Source organism: Gracilinanus agilis, chromosome 1 (genome assembly GCF_016433145.1).
Source record: "Gracilinanus agilis isolate LMUSP501 chromosome 1, AgileGrace, whole genome shotgun sequence".
Classification (NCBI taxonomy): Eukaryota; Metazoa; Chordata; class Mammalia; order Didelphimorphia; family Didelphidae; genus Gracilinanus; species Gracilinanus agilis.
In genome coordinates this window covers 440,299,413-440,314,364 of record NC_058130.1, presented here as the reverse complement: position 1 = coordinate 440,314,364, position 14,952 = coordinate 440,299,413, and the positions used below count along the sequence as shown (strand labels likewise).

The window sequence follows — 14,952 nt, the reverse complement described above, 5'->3', positions numbered from 1 at the left end:
TCCAGATGGGGACAGAGCTTAATTGTGAAAGGATAACATTTACATCAGAGACAAGACACTATTTTTTTTTTATTATTTTCAAATTATATTAATTTCTATTTGAGACAAGCACTCCTCTTTACTGTCTCTCTCTCTTCCTGTCTCCCTCACATATTCATGTGATTGCAACATCTTACATATTTGCTAAGTCAGCTAACTACAAATCAGTGTGCTGGGCCACTGAATGGAGCCTCCATTTCTTTTCTCCCATCCACTTCCAGTTCAGCCAGCCCAGATCCCTCCCTCTTGCTTCCATTTGTCCCTGACCCTTATCCTTTTTTATGTAATCAGCAAGTCCTTCCCCTCCCAGCCACAGTCCACCCTGCAGTAAGGAAGGTACTGCCAAAGGGCTCCTTGTTTCCTCGTTCACCTTCTGAGTCTGCTGCTGTGTCATTAAAGTGATTCTGCAGTTGTTAAAGGAAGAGGGTAAAAGCAGGGGATTTCTGATCGATTCTCTCGAATCTAGCCGAAGAAATCAAGGTATGGCTCTGTGGACACACGGGGAGCATAGCAACTGGCCAGCACAGCTTTGCTGTCTTTCCTGGATATGTTACACACATTTCAAAGCTTTATTTAAAAGAATCCTAGAACTATCCTGGCCTCCTACTGGTGGAGAGTGGGACCACGGATGCTAAAGGCTATAGATGCGATTCCTTTTACTAAATTGTTTTCTTGGTTAGAACAGAAAACTCTTTGGGGGTGAGTTGGGAATGGATGCATATGGGGAAATGACTGGGATGTCATAAATAAAGACCACAATTCTTAACAAAATGGCAACACCCCTCTCTCCCCCCCAAAACAAAAAAACTAAGGTTGTATCTTTGGAATTTAGGACTGTGTGGGATGAGGCAATTGAAGATTAGGATATTTCTGAATATTTCTTTTTGAAAAATTGTCTAATTATAATAGATAAGTAGACCATAATTATATATCTGCATGCTTGCCCATTTTGTTTTCAAGTTAAAGCTCAGTGGTTATCACTGTGTTAAAGGCAAATGGAAATCATACAATACGATACAGCAGTATGACAATATATAACAATATAACAAGTGTTTATGAAGTATCTACTCTATGTAGTTGTGCAGAGCGCTGTAGCAGGCACTAGATCATGTAACCAATTTAATAATAGTGTTCTATTAAGAGGCATAAATGTAATTTATTGTCCAAAGTGACATTTTAAGTACCGTGATGACCTAAAGTTATAAAGTAAAAAATAAAGTTATGAAATTAGGTAGCATGGAGAACAAGTTTACAAATAAATATAGCATGGCCTCTTCAATCTAACTTTCTGTTTGTTGTGGATTGTTACGTCAAAAGCATAGCTAAATAGTCTAGGGAGAAAAGAGAAAGCTTTTAAAAAATTCTCATTGAGCTGATAGTATATAATTAAAACATTGTTGCTTTAAAGAAAATGGAAAAGTTAAGTGTATGAATTTATCTTACAAACATGAGCAGGGACGGTATAGAGTACGATTATATTTAGGTATTTTTTCATAGGGATAGATACATCAGGAGGAGGAGTATATCAAGATCTACTTCCCACATTTATCCCTGTCTGCCATAGCTAGTGTATTACAGATGTGAAGAGAGGAGGAGACTACTTTTGCATGAAGGAGTAGTATATATATATATATTTTTTTTTTCCACTCTGGATTGTGAACTACCAATACATATATGTATGTATTGGTTCCAAGGCAGAAGAGCAGTTAGGGCTAGGCAATGGAGGTTAAGTGACTTACCCAGGGTCACACAGCTAAGAAGTATCTGAAGTCAAATTTGAACCCAGGTCTTCCCAGGCCTGATGCTCTCTCCACCATTCCGCGTAGCTGCCTCTGGATCCTTGTTAAGAGGTTGCTAACCTACTTGTTCTAATCTAACAGTTTAGAAAAATTGAGCAACGAGAAATAGAGTATAATTTTCATAATCAACTTTTATTCACTATTTACTATGTGCTCATTATATGTGAAAATGAATTCTTACTTAATATTCAGCAGCCATGGTGTTATGTTTATTATAGTTTCACTCAAGTCTCCACTTCTGTAGCCTGACATAAACCTTCCTAATGGCTAATGAGGCTCAGCCTTGCCCGTGTGACATAGGGCATAAGATGGAATATGGGGGCCTGGGATGTGAAGTGCAAATCGAGCACATCAAGGCTTACCTTAGCCAACCACCATCGACCACAGACAAAGCTGTGATTGTTGTTCAAGATATTTTTGGCTGGCAAATGCCCAACACCAGATATATGGTCGATATGATTGCAGCCAATGGATACATGTAAGTATAAAATACAAAGTGCTGCTTTTCTTGATCTTTTGCCCAAGTTTTCCTAGTACAGTTTTTAAAAAAAATGCTAAAAACTTCTAGAAAGATATTATTCATACATTGAATTCCATATCACATTTCAGGAAAATAAAGCAAATACCTTGCCTCCAAATTGAATCTAGATTGTCACCAATCCCTAACTCTCAATCCATGGGCTTTTTGGCATGATAGGAGAAACCCTGGAATCCTGGTTTAAGTCTGGTTGTCCTTTGTCCCATAAAAAGCAGGTATAATTCTTGAGTCATCTTGAAGGCTATAGTAATAAACATAGGTGTCTACTTTGGTTCCGTATTTCTTGAACCAACCAAGTGGGGCTGATACATGACCACTGAACCATCCCAGCTCTTCAGAGGTTCTCTGAGCTGAAAGAAATGTTCAGTTTCCTTCGTATTCATTCATTCTTCAACTCTTTGCACTATGGACTGTCCCCACAATTCTCCTGAATCTTTCCCCCCTAAATTACCTCTTAATCATTGCTTTCAGTGACTTTTATTTCATCTTCAGCCTTCTTAACTATTCTTTTTTTTTTTTCAAATCCTTACTTTCCACCTTAGAATCAATACTATGTATTGGTTCCAAGGCAGAAGAGCAATAAGGGCTAGGCAATGTGTGTTAAGTGACTTGCCCAGGGCCACACATCTAGGAAGTGTCTGAGGCCAGATTTGAACTTATGTCTTCCTATCTCTAGGTGTGGCTCTCAAGCCACTGAGATACCCAGCTGTCCCCATTCTTGACTATTCTGCTGGAGATGACAGTGCACACCAACCTCTGTGATTCTCTCTCCTTCCTCCCACTTTTCTAGGTTTCTTAGCTTCTGTAGTATTCTTCTGCTTTGTTTATTCCTTCTTATCTGGTCACTCTCCCTCTTTGCTTTCTCTGAACTCCATAAAGCTAGGTGTACTCAGTGCTTGGTGCTCATTCCTACTCTTTGTTTATATTCTCTCCTTTGGGTGTATCATGTACTCCCATAACTTTTAAAAAAGAAAAAATCCACATCAATGCAGGTGATTCCCATAACTGAATGCCCAATTCCAACTCTCCATTGAGCTCTTATTTTTCATGTCCAACCATCTACCAGAGAGCAGTACTTGCATGTCCCACCAACACCTCAAATTCGATATGTGCCTAAAGGAACTAATAATCTTTTCTTCAAACCTGCCCCTCTTCCTGTCTTCTCTATTTCTTTTGATGCTTTTTGAAGATAGGATTTTTTTTTCTATAGCATTTGGTTGTAGGCTTTAAGCTAAAGAAATTATATCTTTTTTTGGGGGGAGAATTTTTAAAAACTACATTTAATAGGGGGCAAAACCTAGGTCTCCTGACTGCCATGTTAAAACTTTAAAAAATTATATCTTGAAAAAAAAAGTAGATATTAATTTGGCCATTGTGTGGAGTAGAATTGCTTCTTTTCCTTTCCTATTTGCCATTTAAAAGAGAAGAAAAAGTGGTCCTTGAGCTAAAGATTTGTTTTCTTGTCCTCTGACATTGAGCAGAGGACTCAAGAGAAAAATGACTGGTTTGAGGGCATTAGCCTTTTACTAATCTACTTTGGCAAATATCCATTGAGCAGGAAAATGCACACAGTGAGCAAACATTACATAGCATATATTCAGTGAAGAAAACTTAATATTCTTACAATTAATCAAACATGTCCACCCCAGAGTGTTCCTTTTAAATAAGCATGTGGAGCCAGTGTATAGGACCAGAAGCTACCCAGATTTGCTGGGGTAGACAGTTCTTAAAAGGGACCAAGTAGACCCTCTCCACTTTGTTTTTTGTTTTTTTCTTCCCAGATTTGCTTTGTGATTTCTTTAGTAAAGGGGATGGTACTACAATGCAGTTCCATCACCTTCTCTGCCACTGAATAGTCTTAGAGAGTTGCCTGAGGCACTGAGATTGGTCCAGGATCACAAAATTAATACATTATCCATGGAAGGGCTTGAATGGAGGATTTCTTGGTTCCAAGGCCAACTCTCTATCCACTTTGCCACACTGCCTTATATGTTATTTAGCTGTATTTTATATAGTATTAAAAATAATTTTGGGATAGATTTATATATTATTGTCTGCTATAGGCTACATATTTGTATTTTTTTCCTTTCTTCTTTTCTCTCTCTCTCTCTCTCTTTTTTTTTTGGCTAGGAAAAGAGTTTAACCACATACTCTCTTAGTTTTCTTTTCTTTATACCAGCAACTATGTCTGGGAAGGGGCATGGGGTGGGATATAGTGCATCGGTTACACCTCTTATCTTGTAAAAACTACAACATACTAAGAATTCTGAGTACAATGTATAACAGGCTGCAACACTGAAGGTGAATTAACTTTTTTTATTTCATAGAGCAATCTGCCCAGACTTCTTTGTAGGGAAAGAACCTTGGCACGCATCTGATGACTGGTCTACCTTCCAGGACTGGCTGAAAACAAGAAATGCCAGAAATGTTGATAAGTACGTGATGATTTTACTTCCCTCAGTAGTGTTGTTTTAGTAGGCGGACATTTTCAGTTTTGTAACTCCAGTGCCTGGCACACAGTAGATATGTAAGTGTTTTTGAACTGAGTTAAGTTGACTTGAATGAACCCAGTCATAGCACATGCAACAGACACAGAGCACTTGAGCCAGAGAGGAGAAGCAGCTGGGCTGCTGCCCACAACTTTCTGGCACTACTTAATAGCATAAGGAAGTAGTATTAGGGCTGTTGTGAAAGCTGGAGGTTGACAGACTAGCCTGGAGGTATGAGAGCAGAAGTATAATCTGACATCTAGCACTTTTTGTTGAGAGACTATTCTGACATGACCAAGGAAGTGCAGAGAGGGTTGAGGGAAGAAGTTTCAAAAGAGTGAAAAAAGGCATTGAATCCTGGGATAGCTCTACTGAGTTAAAAAATGATGAATGATAGGATGTGGAGAGACTGACATATTGATTAATTAAGTGGTGAATGTAAGATTAAAATTAATATCCAATAACTCCAAGCATTATATTTTATAAGATTTATTAATAATAACTTGAAAAAGACAAAAGTAAAAGCCTGAGTAAAGCCAGCTTTCCGGGCCATTAACAGGGGAAAAGAGAGCAAGAGAGGGCAGAGCTACACAAAATTTTTTTCCTCCCTACACTAACATGTAACATGAGAACAAAAGTGGGATGCTGGGAGAGAGAGTGCTGGGGTTCAAAATTCTAATTCCACATGAAGGAGAAAATGAGCAGTGAGCATTAATGGTGAACTCCAACACTACATTGAGCCTTGGTCTGGGAGAGACCATTTCTTAGTGCCACCCACTTCCACCTCCTGAGGAAACAAAGACAAAAGGCTCTAAATCAGATTTTATTTCTTACAACTCACCTGAATTAGAAGCCTCTCTTAATTCTGTTTCAAGATGGGATTGCTTAAAAGGGAAGAGGGGAGATGCATATATAAGGAAGAGATGATGCTCCAAGACACATCATAGTAGAAAGATGGCTTTGGGTTCTTAAAGAAGCAACAGAACAATTTCTGATAGGAAATAACATTCTAAAGAGGCTTCAAACGTAAGTTTAGACTGCCTGCTAACTATCAGAAAAGACCAGAAGCACCAGAAGGCAGGCTTCGAACAATGGCAATTTTTTTAGCCAGTCATGAAATGGTTTGAGATCTTCATCAATGGAATACTCAGACTGATAAAATCCAGCTTCTGTGTGTTTTACATGCAGAGAAAAAAACTTACTTATTAGGAGAGTTTATTAAATAGGAGGAAGGGCGCTCAGGACTCCTCTTGTTCCTGGGCTCTGCCACAAATCCACATGGTGCATCTTTGAGTTTCTCTTCATAGTCACACTTCTTGGATGCATTGTGTTAATTGATTCCATTATTGAGTATTTCTATCCTCAGGTTATATTGCCCATTTTTGCCTTTGAAGGTATCACAGCTATTCAACAGCTCACTTAGGTCAGATAAACCTTAAATTAATTTCTTAGGATAGATGAAAGGCAAGGCAATAGACTATGAAGGAGTACTTTTGGTATGCTTTAAAATAGGCTCAATTGACCACCGGTCTTTTTTTTTTTTTAAACCCTTACTTTTCGTCTTAGAATCAATACTGGGTATTGGTTCCAAGGCAGAAGAGTGGTAAGGGTTAAGCAATGGGGGTTAAGTGATTTGCCTAGGGTCACATAGCTAGGAAGTGTCTGAAGCCAGATTTGAACCCAGGATCTCCCATTTCTGGGCCTGGCCCTTAATCCACTGAGCCATTCAGGTGTCCCCTACCTACTCTCTTCGACTTGCTTTTGGTTAGTCAATTAGACAATAAACATTTATTAAAGACCTTATTGTGTGCCAGCCCTGTGCTTCAGGAGTATAAAGAAAAGCAAAACAGTCCTTGTCCTTAGGAAGCTTACAATCTAATGGGGGAAGATAACACATAAAAGAAGCTGAAAATGGGGAATTAGAAAGAGGGGGAAGAAGAGGTAGGGAAAAGAAAGGAGGGTACCTGGCCTGAGGCATGATAAAGACCAGAGGAGTGCCACTGGATGAGAAATGATGAGATGGCTGCCTTTCAAACCCCCTTTAAAGGTATGGAAACTCTGGAAGGAATTCTCTAATGTCCATACTTTACCTTCTCTCCCCAGAGGGAGAGAGGAAGGAAGGGGACCTGAGGGAAGGGGGTACTGATGAGAGGCCAGTTTCAGGGCTGATGTGATGTTAAAAGATGATATATCTCTGGAGACTGTGATAAAGCCTAGGAGCATGGCCAGATTGACCAATACAACTGTATTGCAACATAGATATAATGTGATATAGAAACATTTCTTCCACTGGTTATTCCACTGGAAACTTCATGTTACCTCACTAGCTACCTCTCCAGAGCCCAGGTGGAGCTGAGGCAGGAGTGCAAATGGAGATCTCAGACTCATACCAGAACACCCCAGATGCCTACTGGGTCACTGCCCTGAGGACAAATGCCAGCTGGCAGTTTTATAACCTACTACCCAGTTTCAGACCTGAACACCTCTCTTAAGTAGGGAGGCCCTGGGTGAAATATGGAGAAAGGAGAAAGTTCAGAAGCCAACACCACCAAAAGAGTTAGGGAAAGTTATCTCATATAGTCAAGGTATGAACACACACAGAACTGGGGACAGAAATATATATTTCATTCGACAGGGAAATAAAAGGAAAAGAGAGAAAGGAGGAAGGGAAATTAGATGGAGGGTATATTAATGGAGGAATTAATCCTAAGCAAAAAAAAACCCACCAAAAACAACAACAAAAAATAAGGATGCACAAAAAGTAAGGGGTATAGGGGGCATCTGGATGGTTCAGTTGATTGGGAGCCAGGCCTGGAGACGAGAGGTCCTAGGTTCAAATCTGGACTCAGACACTTCCTAGCTGTGTGACCCTGGGCAAGTCACTTGACCCCCATTGCCTACCCTTACCACTCTTCTGCCTTGGAGCCAATATACAGAATTGACTCCAAGATGAAAGGTAAGGGTTTAAAAAAATAAAAAAAGTAAGGTGTATAGAATTGTAAAACTTTAAAAACATTTATTTCATCTCTTATGGCCAAGTTGTTTTTCTCTGAGGCATGGAGTTATCTCTTTCTGAGTTTGTGCTTGACTGTCCTAGCTCTATAATATCATTATGGCGGGCTTCTTTTTTTTTTTTTTTTTTTTTTTTTTTTTTGCCAGGTCTTCTGATCTACTTTCTGACTTTAGACTTGACGTTAAGCCTGGGATCTGTTATAATTCTGGAAGGAAGGTCTGGATAAGAATTATTGTTACTTTCTTGATAGTATTGAGGGCTATTTTATTTTTTAATTAAAAAAAAACAACAACAAAACCCTTACCTTCTGACTTAGTATAAGTTTTAAGATACAAGAGCAGGGGGCAGCTGGGTAGCTCAGTGGATTGAGAGTCAGGCCTAGAGACAGGAGGTCCTAGGTTCAAACCCGGCCTCAGACACTTACCAGCTGTGTGACCCTGGGCAAGTCACTTGACACCCATTGCCCACCCTTACCACTCTTCCACCAAGGAGCCAATACACAGAAGTTAAGGGTCTAAAAATAAACAAACAAAAAGATACAAGAGCAGTAAGAGCTAAGCAGTTGGGGATAAGTGACTTGCCCAGGGTCACATAACTAGAAAGTATCTTATTCTACATTTGAACTGAGGTCCTCTCAATTCCAGGTCTGGCTCTCTATCCATTGTGCTACATACCTAGCTGCCCCTGAGTATTGTATAACCCCAGTATCTCAGGGATTGGCTGGAGACCTACAGCAAGTTTCCTTTTTTTAATGTTTTAATATAATGGATGGCTCTTTGGGTATGGGATGTGCGAGGAACATACAGTTATCCCTTCCACATGTTGGGTTGAGGGGTACAGCACCCCCATGATCTGGAAAATCTGTGTAAAGTTTTACCAGAGAAATCTGAATTTTTCTTTTTTTCTTTATGGACTATTTACAGTACCTTATTGTAAATTTTGGGTTAATTGTGCATTTCTGAGTCTCTGTGCTTTTTCGGTGTCATCTGCTGGCCTTTGTGCATCATTTGAGGCTTCCACAAGATTGTCCAAAACCCCGTATTTAAATTTTTTATGGCAACCCACGATATATTGAAACCTTGATGGGGAAAGGTGTGATGTGGAAGAGAGAACTGTATTTGGAAATGAGGTAAAAAACAAAAGTTACCAGTAAAAATTAAGTTTTTAAAAATGGTATTAGGAACAGACCGTGGATATGACCTAGTCTGAATATTTGGGCCTGAATGTATCTTATCTGTATATACTCATATTTGTATGTAACTGTGTATGTCAGAACTAATTGTTTTCCAGTTCTAGTTCTTTGCTAGTTACTAAATCTCTGAAAACATTTACTGTCTCTTAATTATTTGAGTTTCTCCTGTTTTCATCTATCTTGCTGCACTATTTGATTTTGTCATTGTTAATTCAACACTAGGGCTCAAACATTAGGAAAAGCTGGTTCAATATTAAAATGCCTTTTAACAGTCAAATAAAAATGAATAATAAGTATTGTATTATTATTATTATATAAGTATTATATTATTATCATCATCATTATTATTATAAGAATAAGCAATGTATTATTATTGTTGGTAAAATTGGTGGCCTAATTTTCTTTTTAGGTATCAATGAAGCCAATCTTAATACCTTTTGTTTACATTTCACAGAGAAGCCAGTGTTGTTCTTAAGTATCTGAAAGAGAAGTGTCATGCCCAGAGAATTGGTATTGTTGGATTCTGCTGGGGTGGAATTGTTGTACATGATTTGATGATGAAATATCCAGAATTAAAAGCANTTGTTTTTCTCTGAGGCATGGAGTTATCTCTTTCTGAGTTTGTGCTTGACTGTCCTAGCTCTATAATATCATTATGGCGGGCTTCTTTTTTTTTTTTTTTTTTTGCCAGGTCTTCTGATCTACTTTCTGACTTTAGACTTGACGTTAAGCCTGGGATCTGTTATAATTCTGGAGGGAAGGTCTGGATAAGAATTATTGTTACTTTCTTGATAGTATTGAGGGCTATTTTATTTTTTAATTAAAAAAAAACAACAACAAAACCCTTACCTTCTGACTTAGTATAAGTTTTAAGATACAAGAGCAGGGGGCAGCTGGATAGCTCAGTGGATTGAGAGCCAGGCCTAGAGACAGGAGGTCCTAGGTTCAAACCCGGCCTCAGCCACTTCCTAGCTGTGTGACCCTGGGCAAGTCACTTGACACCCATTGCCCACCCTTACCACTCTTCCACCAAGGAGCCAATACACAGAAGTTAAGGGTTTAAAAATAAACAAACAAAAAGATACAAGAGCAGTAAGCTAAGCAGTTGGGGATAAGTGACTTGCCCAGGGTCACATAACTAGAAAGTATCTTATTCTACATTTGAACTGAGGTCCTCTCAATTCCAGGTCTGGCTCTCTATCCACTGTGCTACATACCTAGCTGCCCCTGAGTATTGTATAACCCCAGTATCTCAGGGATTGGCTGGAGACCTACAGCAAGTTTCCTTTTTTTAATGTTTTAATATAATGGATGGCTCTTTGGGTATGGGATGTGCGAGGAACATACAGTTATCCCTTCCACATGTTGGGTTGAGGGGTACAGCACCCCCATGATCTGGAAAATCTGTGTAAAGTTTTACCAGAGAAGAAATCTGAATTTTTCTTTTTTTCTTTATGGACTATTTACAGTACCTTATTGTAAATTTTGGGTTAATTGTGCATTTCTGAGTCTCTGTGCTTTTTCGGTGTCATCTGCTGGCCTTTGTGCATCATTTGAGGCTTTCACAAGATTGTCCAAAATCCCGTATTTAATTTTTTTTTGCCAACCCACGATATATTGAAACCTTGATGGGGAAAGGTGTGATGTGGAAGAGAGAACTGTATTTGGAAATGAGGTAAAAAACAAAAGTTACCAGTAAAAATTAAGTTTTTAAAAATGGTATTAGGAACAGACCGTGGATATGACCTAGTCTGAATATTTGGGCCTGAATGTATCTTATCTGTATATACTCATATTTGTATGTAACTGTGTATGTCAGAACTAATTGTTTTCCAGTTCTAGTTCTTTGCTAGTTACTAAATCTCTGAAAACATTTACTGTCTCTTAATTATTTGAGTTTCTCCTGTTTTCATCTATCTTGCTGCACTATTTGATTTTGTCATTGTTAATTCAACACTAGGGCTCAAACATTAGGAAAAGCTGGTTCAATATTAAAATGCCTTTTAACAGTCAAATAAAAATGAATAATAAGTATTGTATTATTACTATATAAGTATTATATTATTATCATCATTATTATTATTATAAGAATAAGCAATGTATTATTATTGTTGGTAAAATTGGTGGCCTAATTTTCTTTTTAGGTATCAGTGAAGCCAATCTTAATACCTTTTGTTTACATTTCACAGAGAAGCCAGTGTTGTTCTTAAGTATCTGAAAGAGAAGTGTCATGCCCAGAGAATTGGTATTGTTGGATTCTGCTGGGGTGGAATTGTTGTACATGATTTGATGATGAAATATCCAGAATTAAAAGCAGGAGTCTCAGTCTATGGTAAGCCTTTCTCATTTTTTACATAATACCTTAAATCAGGGGTTCCCAAACTTTTTTGGCCTACTGCCCCATTCCAGAAAAAATATTACTTAGCCCCCTGGAAATTAATTTTAAAATTTTAATAGCAATTAATAGGAAAGATAAATGCACCTGTGGCCATCATCACTCCTCTGGATCGCTGCAGCACCCACCAGGGGGCGGTAGCGCCCACTTTGGGAATCACTGCCTTAATCTGTGATTGCGATGAACTTGGTTAAGAAATTTTTTCCCCAATTTGCTGAGTCTTAAGACACATTACAAAATCAAGTGGTGCAAATGTGGAATCACAAAATTAAAGAATTTTAGAGTTGAACCTTAGAAAAGATCAGGTCCAATATGAAGTAAGTAGATTTAAGACAACTGAAAGTGAAGTCTTGCTAGCAAATGCCTTTCAGAGAAGAACCACTTGATGAATGTGTTAAATTTATGAGCAAACAGGGTATTTAATACTTATAATAGAAAATGCTGTGGAAACAGAAAACCTAGGTTTTAGTCGAGACTTTGCTACTAACTCCACATGTGACTCTTGGCTTCAGAGCTCATCTGCAAAATGAGAGACTCAGAAATAAAGATGATTTCTAATGTTCCTCCTACTTTTAAAATGACATGAAATAAACCTATTTGTATGTGGTACATAAGTTAACAATAACAGCTGCTTAAGCATAGAAAAGAACTAGATCATCTTAGTGCCCAAGTCACATATAAGTTGTTTAGGTATCCTAGGAGTGGCATTAATTCACAAAGGCTGCTAGTATATATGGTGGTGAATAAGATTTAATTCCATATTTAAAAGACTGCAAACTATTCCTAAGTTATATTGTGTACATTGAGGACCTAGATATTACATTTATATCATCTCTAATGTACATTAAGTAGCCTATAGATGTATTATCTTCTACTCTCCGCTCTATCCATCTGACCATTGAGACTGATACATAGGAATACTTCTTCAGGTTTGTTGTAAACTAAACATGCTATTTTACTTCATCTAATGTATTAAAGCTCTTTTCAACATTTTCTAGGTATTATCAGAGATGCTGAAGATGTCTATAGTTTGAAAAATCCTACACTCTTTATTTTTGCAGAGAATGATGCTGTAATTCCTCTTGAGCAAGTAAGTGGTCACCTCAAAGTAGGTTGTTTACATCCATTTATAGCTTTCCCAACTGCACGATGTGTCCTCTGAGAAGCATTAGACTTAAGCTTCAATTTTTTGGATACAATTTAAACATCTCATCCTTTCAGGCCTCCTCAAAGGAACCGTGTATTTGTATGTAGGCGTACCTACAGGAAATGCCTGCTCTCAGTGACAAAATAAACAGGGGAAGAGAATTCGTGTTTCTTGGAAGTCAGGGACAGCAGACAAAGCATTCAATGTGTTAACATTTCTGTATATTGAAGAGAATACAAATTTAGGTTTTATAAGCTTTCTGAATGAAGTATGAAGTTAGGTGATTTACAGCATAGCCTGTGCCTTAAATTGTGTGCACTTTCAAAATATGGGAAAAAGCTCCAAAAAGCTCCAATATGCCCATTCAATATACTGCATTGTTATCCCAATTGATTATTAAACAATTGTAGGCCTGTCTAGTTATTAAATAGTCACGATTGTCTCAAGTAAACTTATAAGAGAAATCCTTTCTAACTGTAGGGCAAATTCTGAACAATGGGCAATTTGGAAACTAGCAACAAACAAATTTGTTGAAATAACATCTTTATAAAAATGTTTTGCCACTATTCACATTCAGAGAACTGTGGAAGTAGAAACAGAAAAACAACTGCCTAATCACATGGGTGGATGGGGATATAATTAGGGATATTGACTCAAAATGAACACTCTAATGCAAATATCAGTAATATAGAAATTGGTCTTGATCAATGACACATGTAAAACCCAGTGGAATTGTGTGTGGGCTATGGGAGGGTGTGGGAGGAGGGGAGGGATAGAACATGAATCCTATAATCATGGAGAAATGTTATAAATTAATAAATTAAAAACATGTTTTGCATAACAGGTGACTTTGCTGACACAGAAGTTGAATGAGCATGCCAAAGTTGATTATCAAATTAAAATATTTCCTGGGCAAACTCATGGGTTTGTGCATCGCCAAAGAGAAGATTGGAATCCTAAAGACAAACCATATATTGAAGAAGCAAGAAAGGACCTAATCAACTGGCTGAACAAATATATTTAATCAGTAGTTAGATACAGTCTTTTAAATTTAAACTTTTCTCTAAAACTGAATTCTTTATGATTTTGATTTTTAGAATTAGGCTGTTAAAATTAATTTTACCTAGAAATTAAATTTCCTTTGAAAATTACTATATGCTTTATTTATTCATCCAAAAAGTTTATAAACTTTTATAGATAAGCTCTATGAGAGTACAAGTAACTATAATGCAATGTAGAAAGTGAAAATATAGTAAGGAACTACTATGGGAATTTAGTGTCAGGAAATAACACTTTTGGCTGGAGGTATTGGGGAAAAGCAGAAGCATTTAAGCTGAGCCCTGAAGGGAAGGAAAAACTATATAAACATAGCAGGGAAGTACTTTAGGTGGAAGGAAAAGCAAGAGAAAATATATTAAGGCGAAACTATTCTTTTCCCATCCATTATTTCTCCAATGCACTGGAGTTTAACTACATAGTAAGAAGAAAACAATGTAAGCAGTATATGAAAATTATTACCCAAAGCTAATTATAGAAGAAGCTTGATGATTTTGAGGAGCTTTAAATGGAGTAACAATATGAAATGACAAATTGGAAGATTTTTAAGAAGCTTCTGCACAGGAGTCAATCCACCTCAGTCTAGCTTTACCATGACCCTTCCAACTATTGCCTTTGCATGTAGCCACAACTGATCTTATGGGAGGAGCAATGCTAGTAGTTATGGATGTTTCTAAATCATCTCCAAACTTTCAATCAGCAGCTGATAATACTAACATACGGTCTTTTTAGGCCTAGTGTCAAAAAGAACAATGGAAATTTTTATATAAATGAGTATTGTGTTAGAACAACACTTTAACCACAGGAACTAAAGTGATCCTGGGGGGAAAAGCTACAGATGAGTCCACTGTTTTTATGAAGTGATCTTGATTTGCAAGTAAGCCAATTACAATCTTGATGAAAATTAAGTTTATTATGATAATCATCCAGGACCATGTATAACCATCTGCCCCCAAACCAAAAAAACCTCCAAACACATCTAGAACATGAGGCTAAAACAAATGTAGTTTAAAAACCAAATTTCACACTAGTACCATTTTATGAATTATCTTTCATTTAATATGAAGGTTAAAACTTTTGGGTAGTCATTTTAGATCTAGGGCTTCAGTCGCCTTTACCTATTTTCCTAGTCTTCACTGTTATACACTTTGGGTTTATTTCTAATAAGAAAACCATCTTTGTTTTCAAAACCCTTTTATATCCATCATGTAATTTAATTTTCATAACATACACATCAACCAAGCAGAACTTGCACTTTTCAGATTTGTAAAACGAAGCTACTGA

General features: G+C 37.4%; 1 protein-coding gene across 1 annotated transcript; it reads left to right on the top strand.

The window, feature by feature from the left end:
• The first annotated feature begins 369 nt into the window (after window positions 1–369).
• On the top strand, window positions 370–13,666 carry CMBL (carboxymethylenebutenolidase homolog). Its single transcript, XM_044657882.1, has 6 exons — window positions 370–519; window positions 2,057–2,316; window positions 4,704–4,811; window positions 11,260–11,402; window positions 12,464–12,555; window positions 13,457–13,666. The coding sequence occupies exons 2-6, from the start codon at window positions 2,102–2,104 to the stop codon at window positions 13,634–13,636; spliced, it is 738 nt and encodes a 245-aa protein (XP_044513817.1). The 5' UTR covers window positions 370–519; window positions 2,057–2,101; the 3' UTR covers window positions 13,637–13,666.
• Window positions 13,667–14,952: the final 1,286 nt, after the last annotated feature.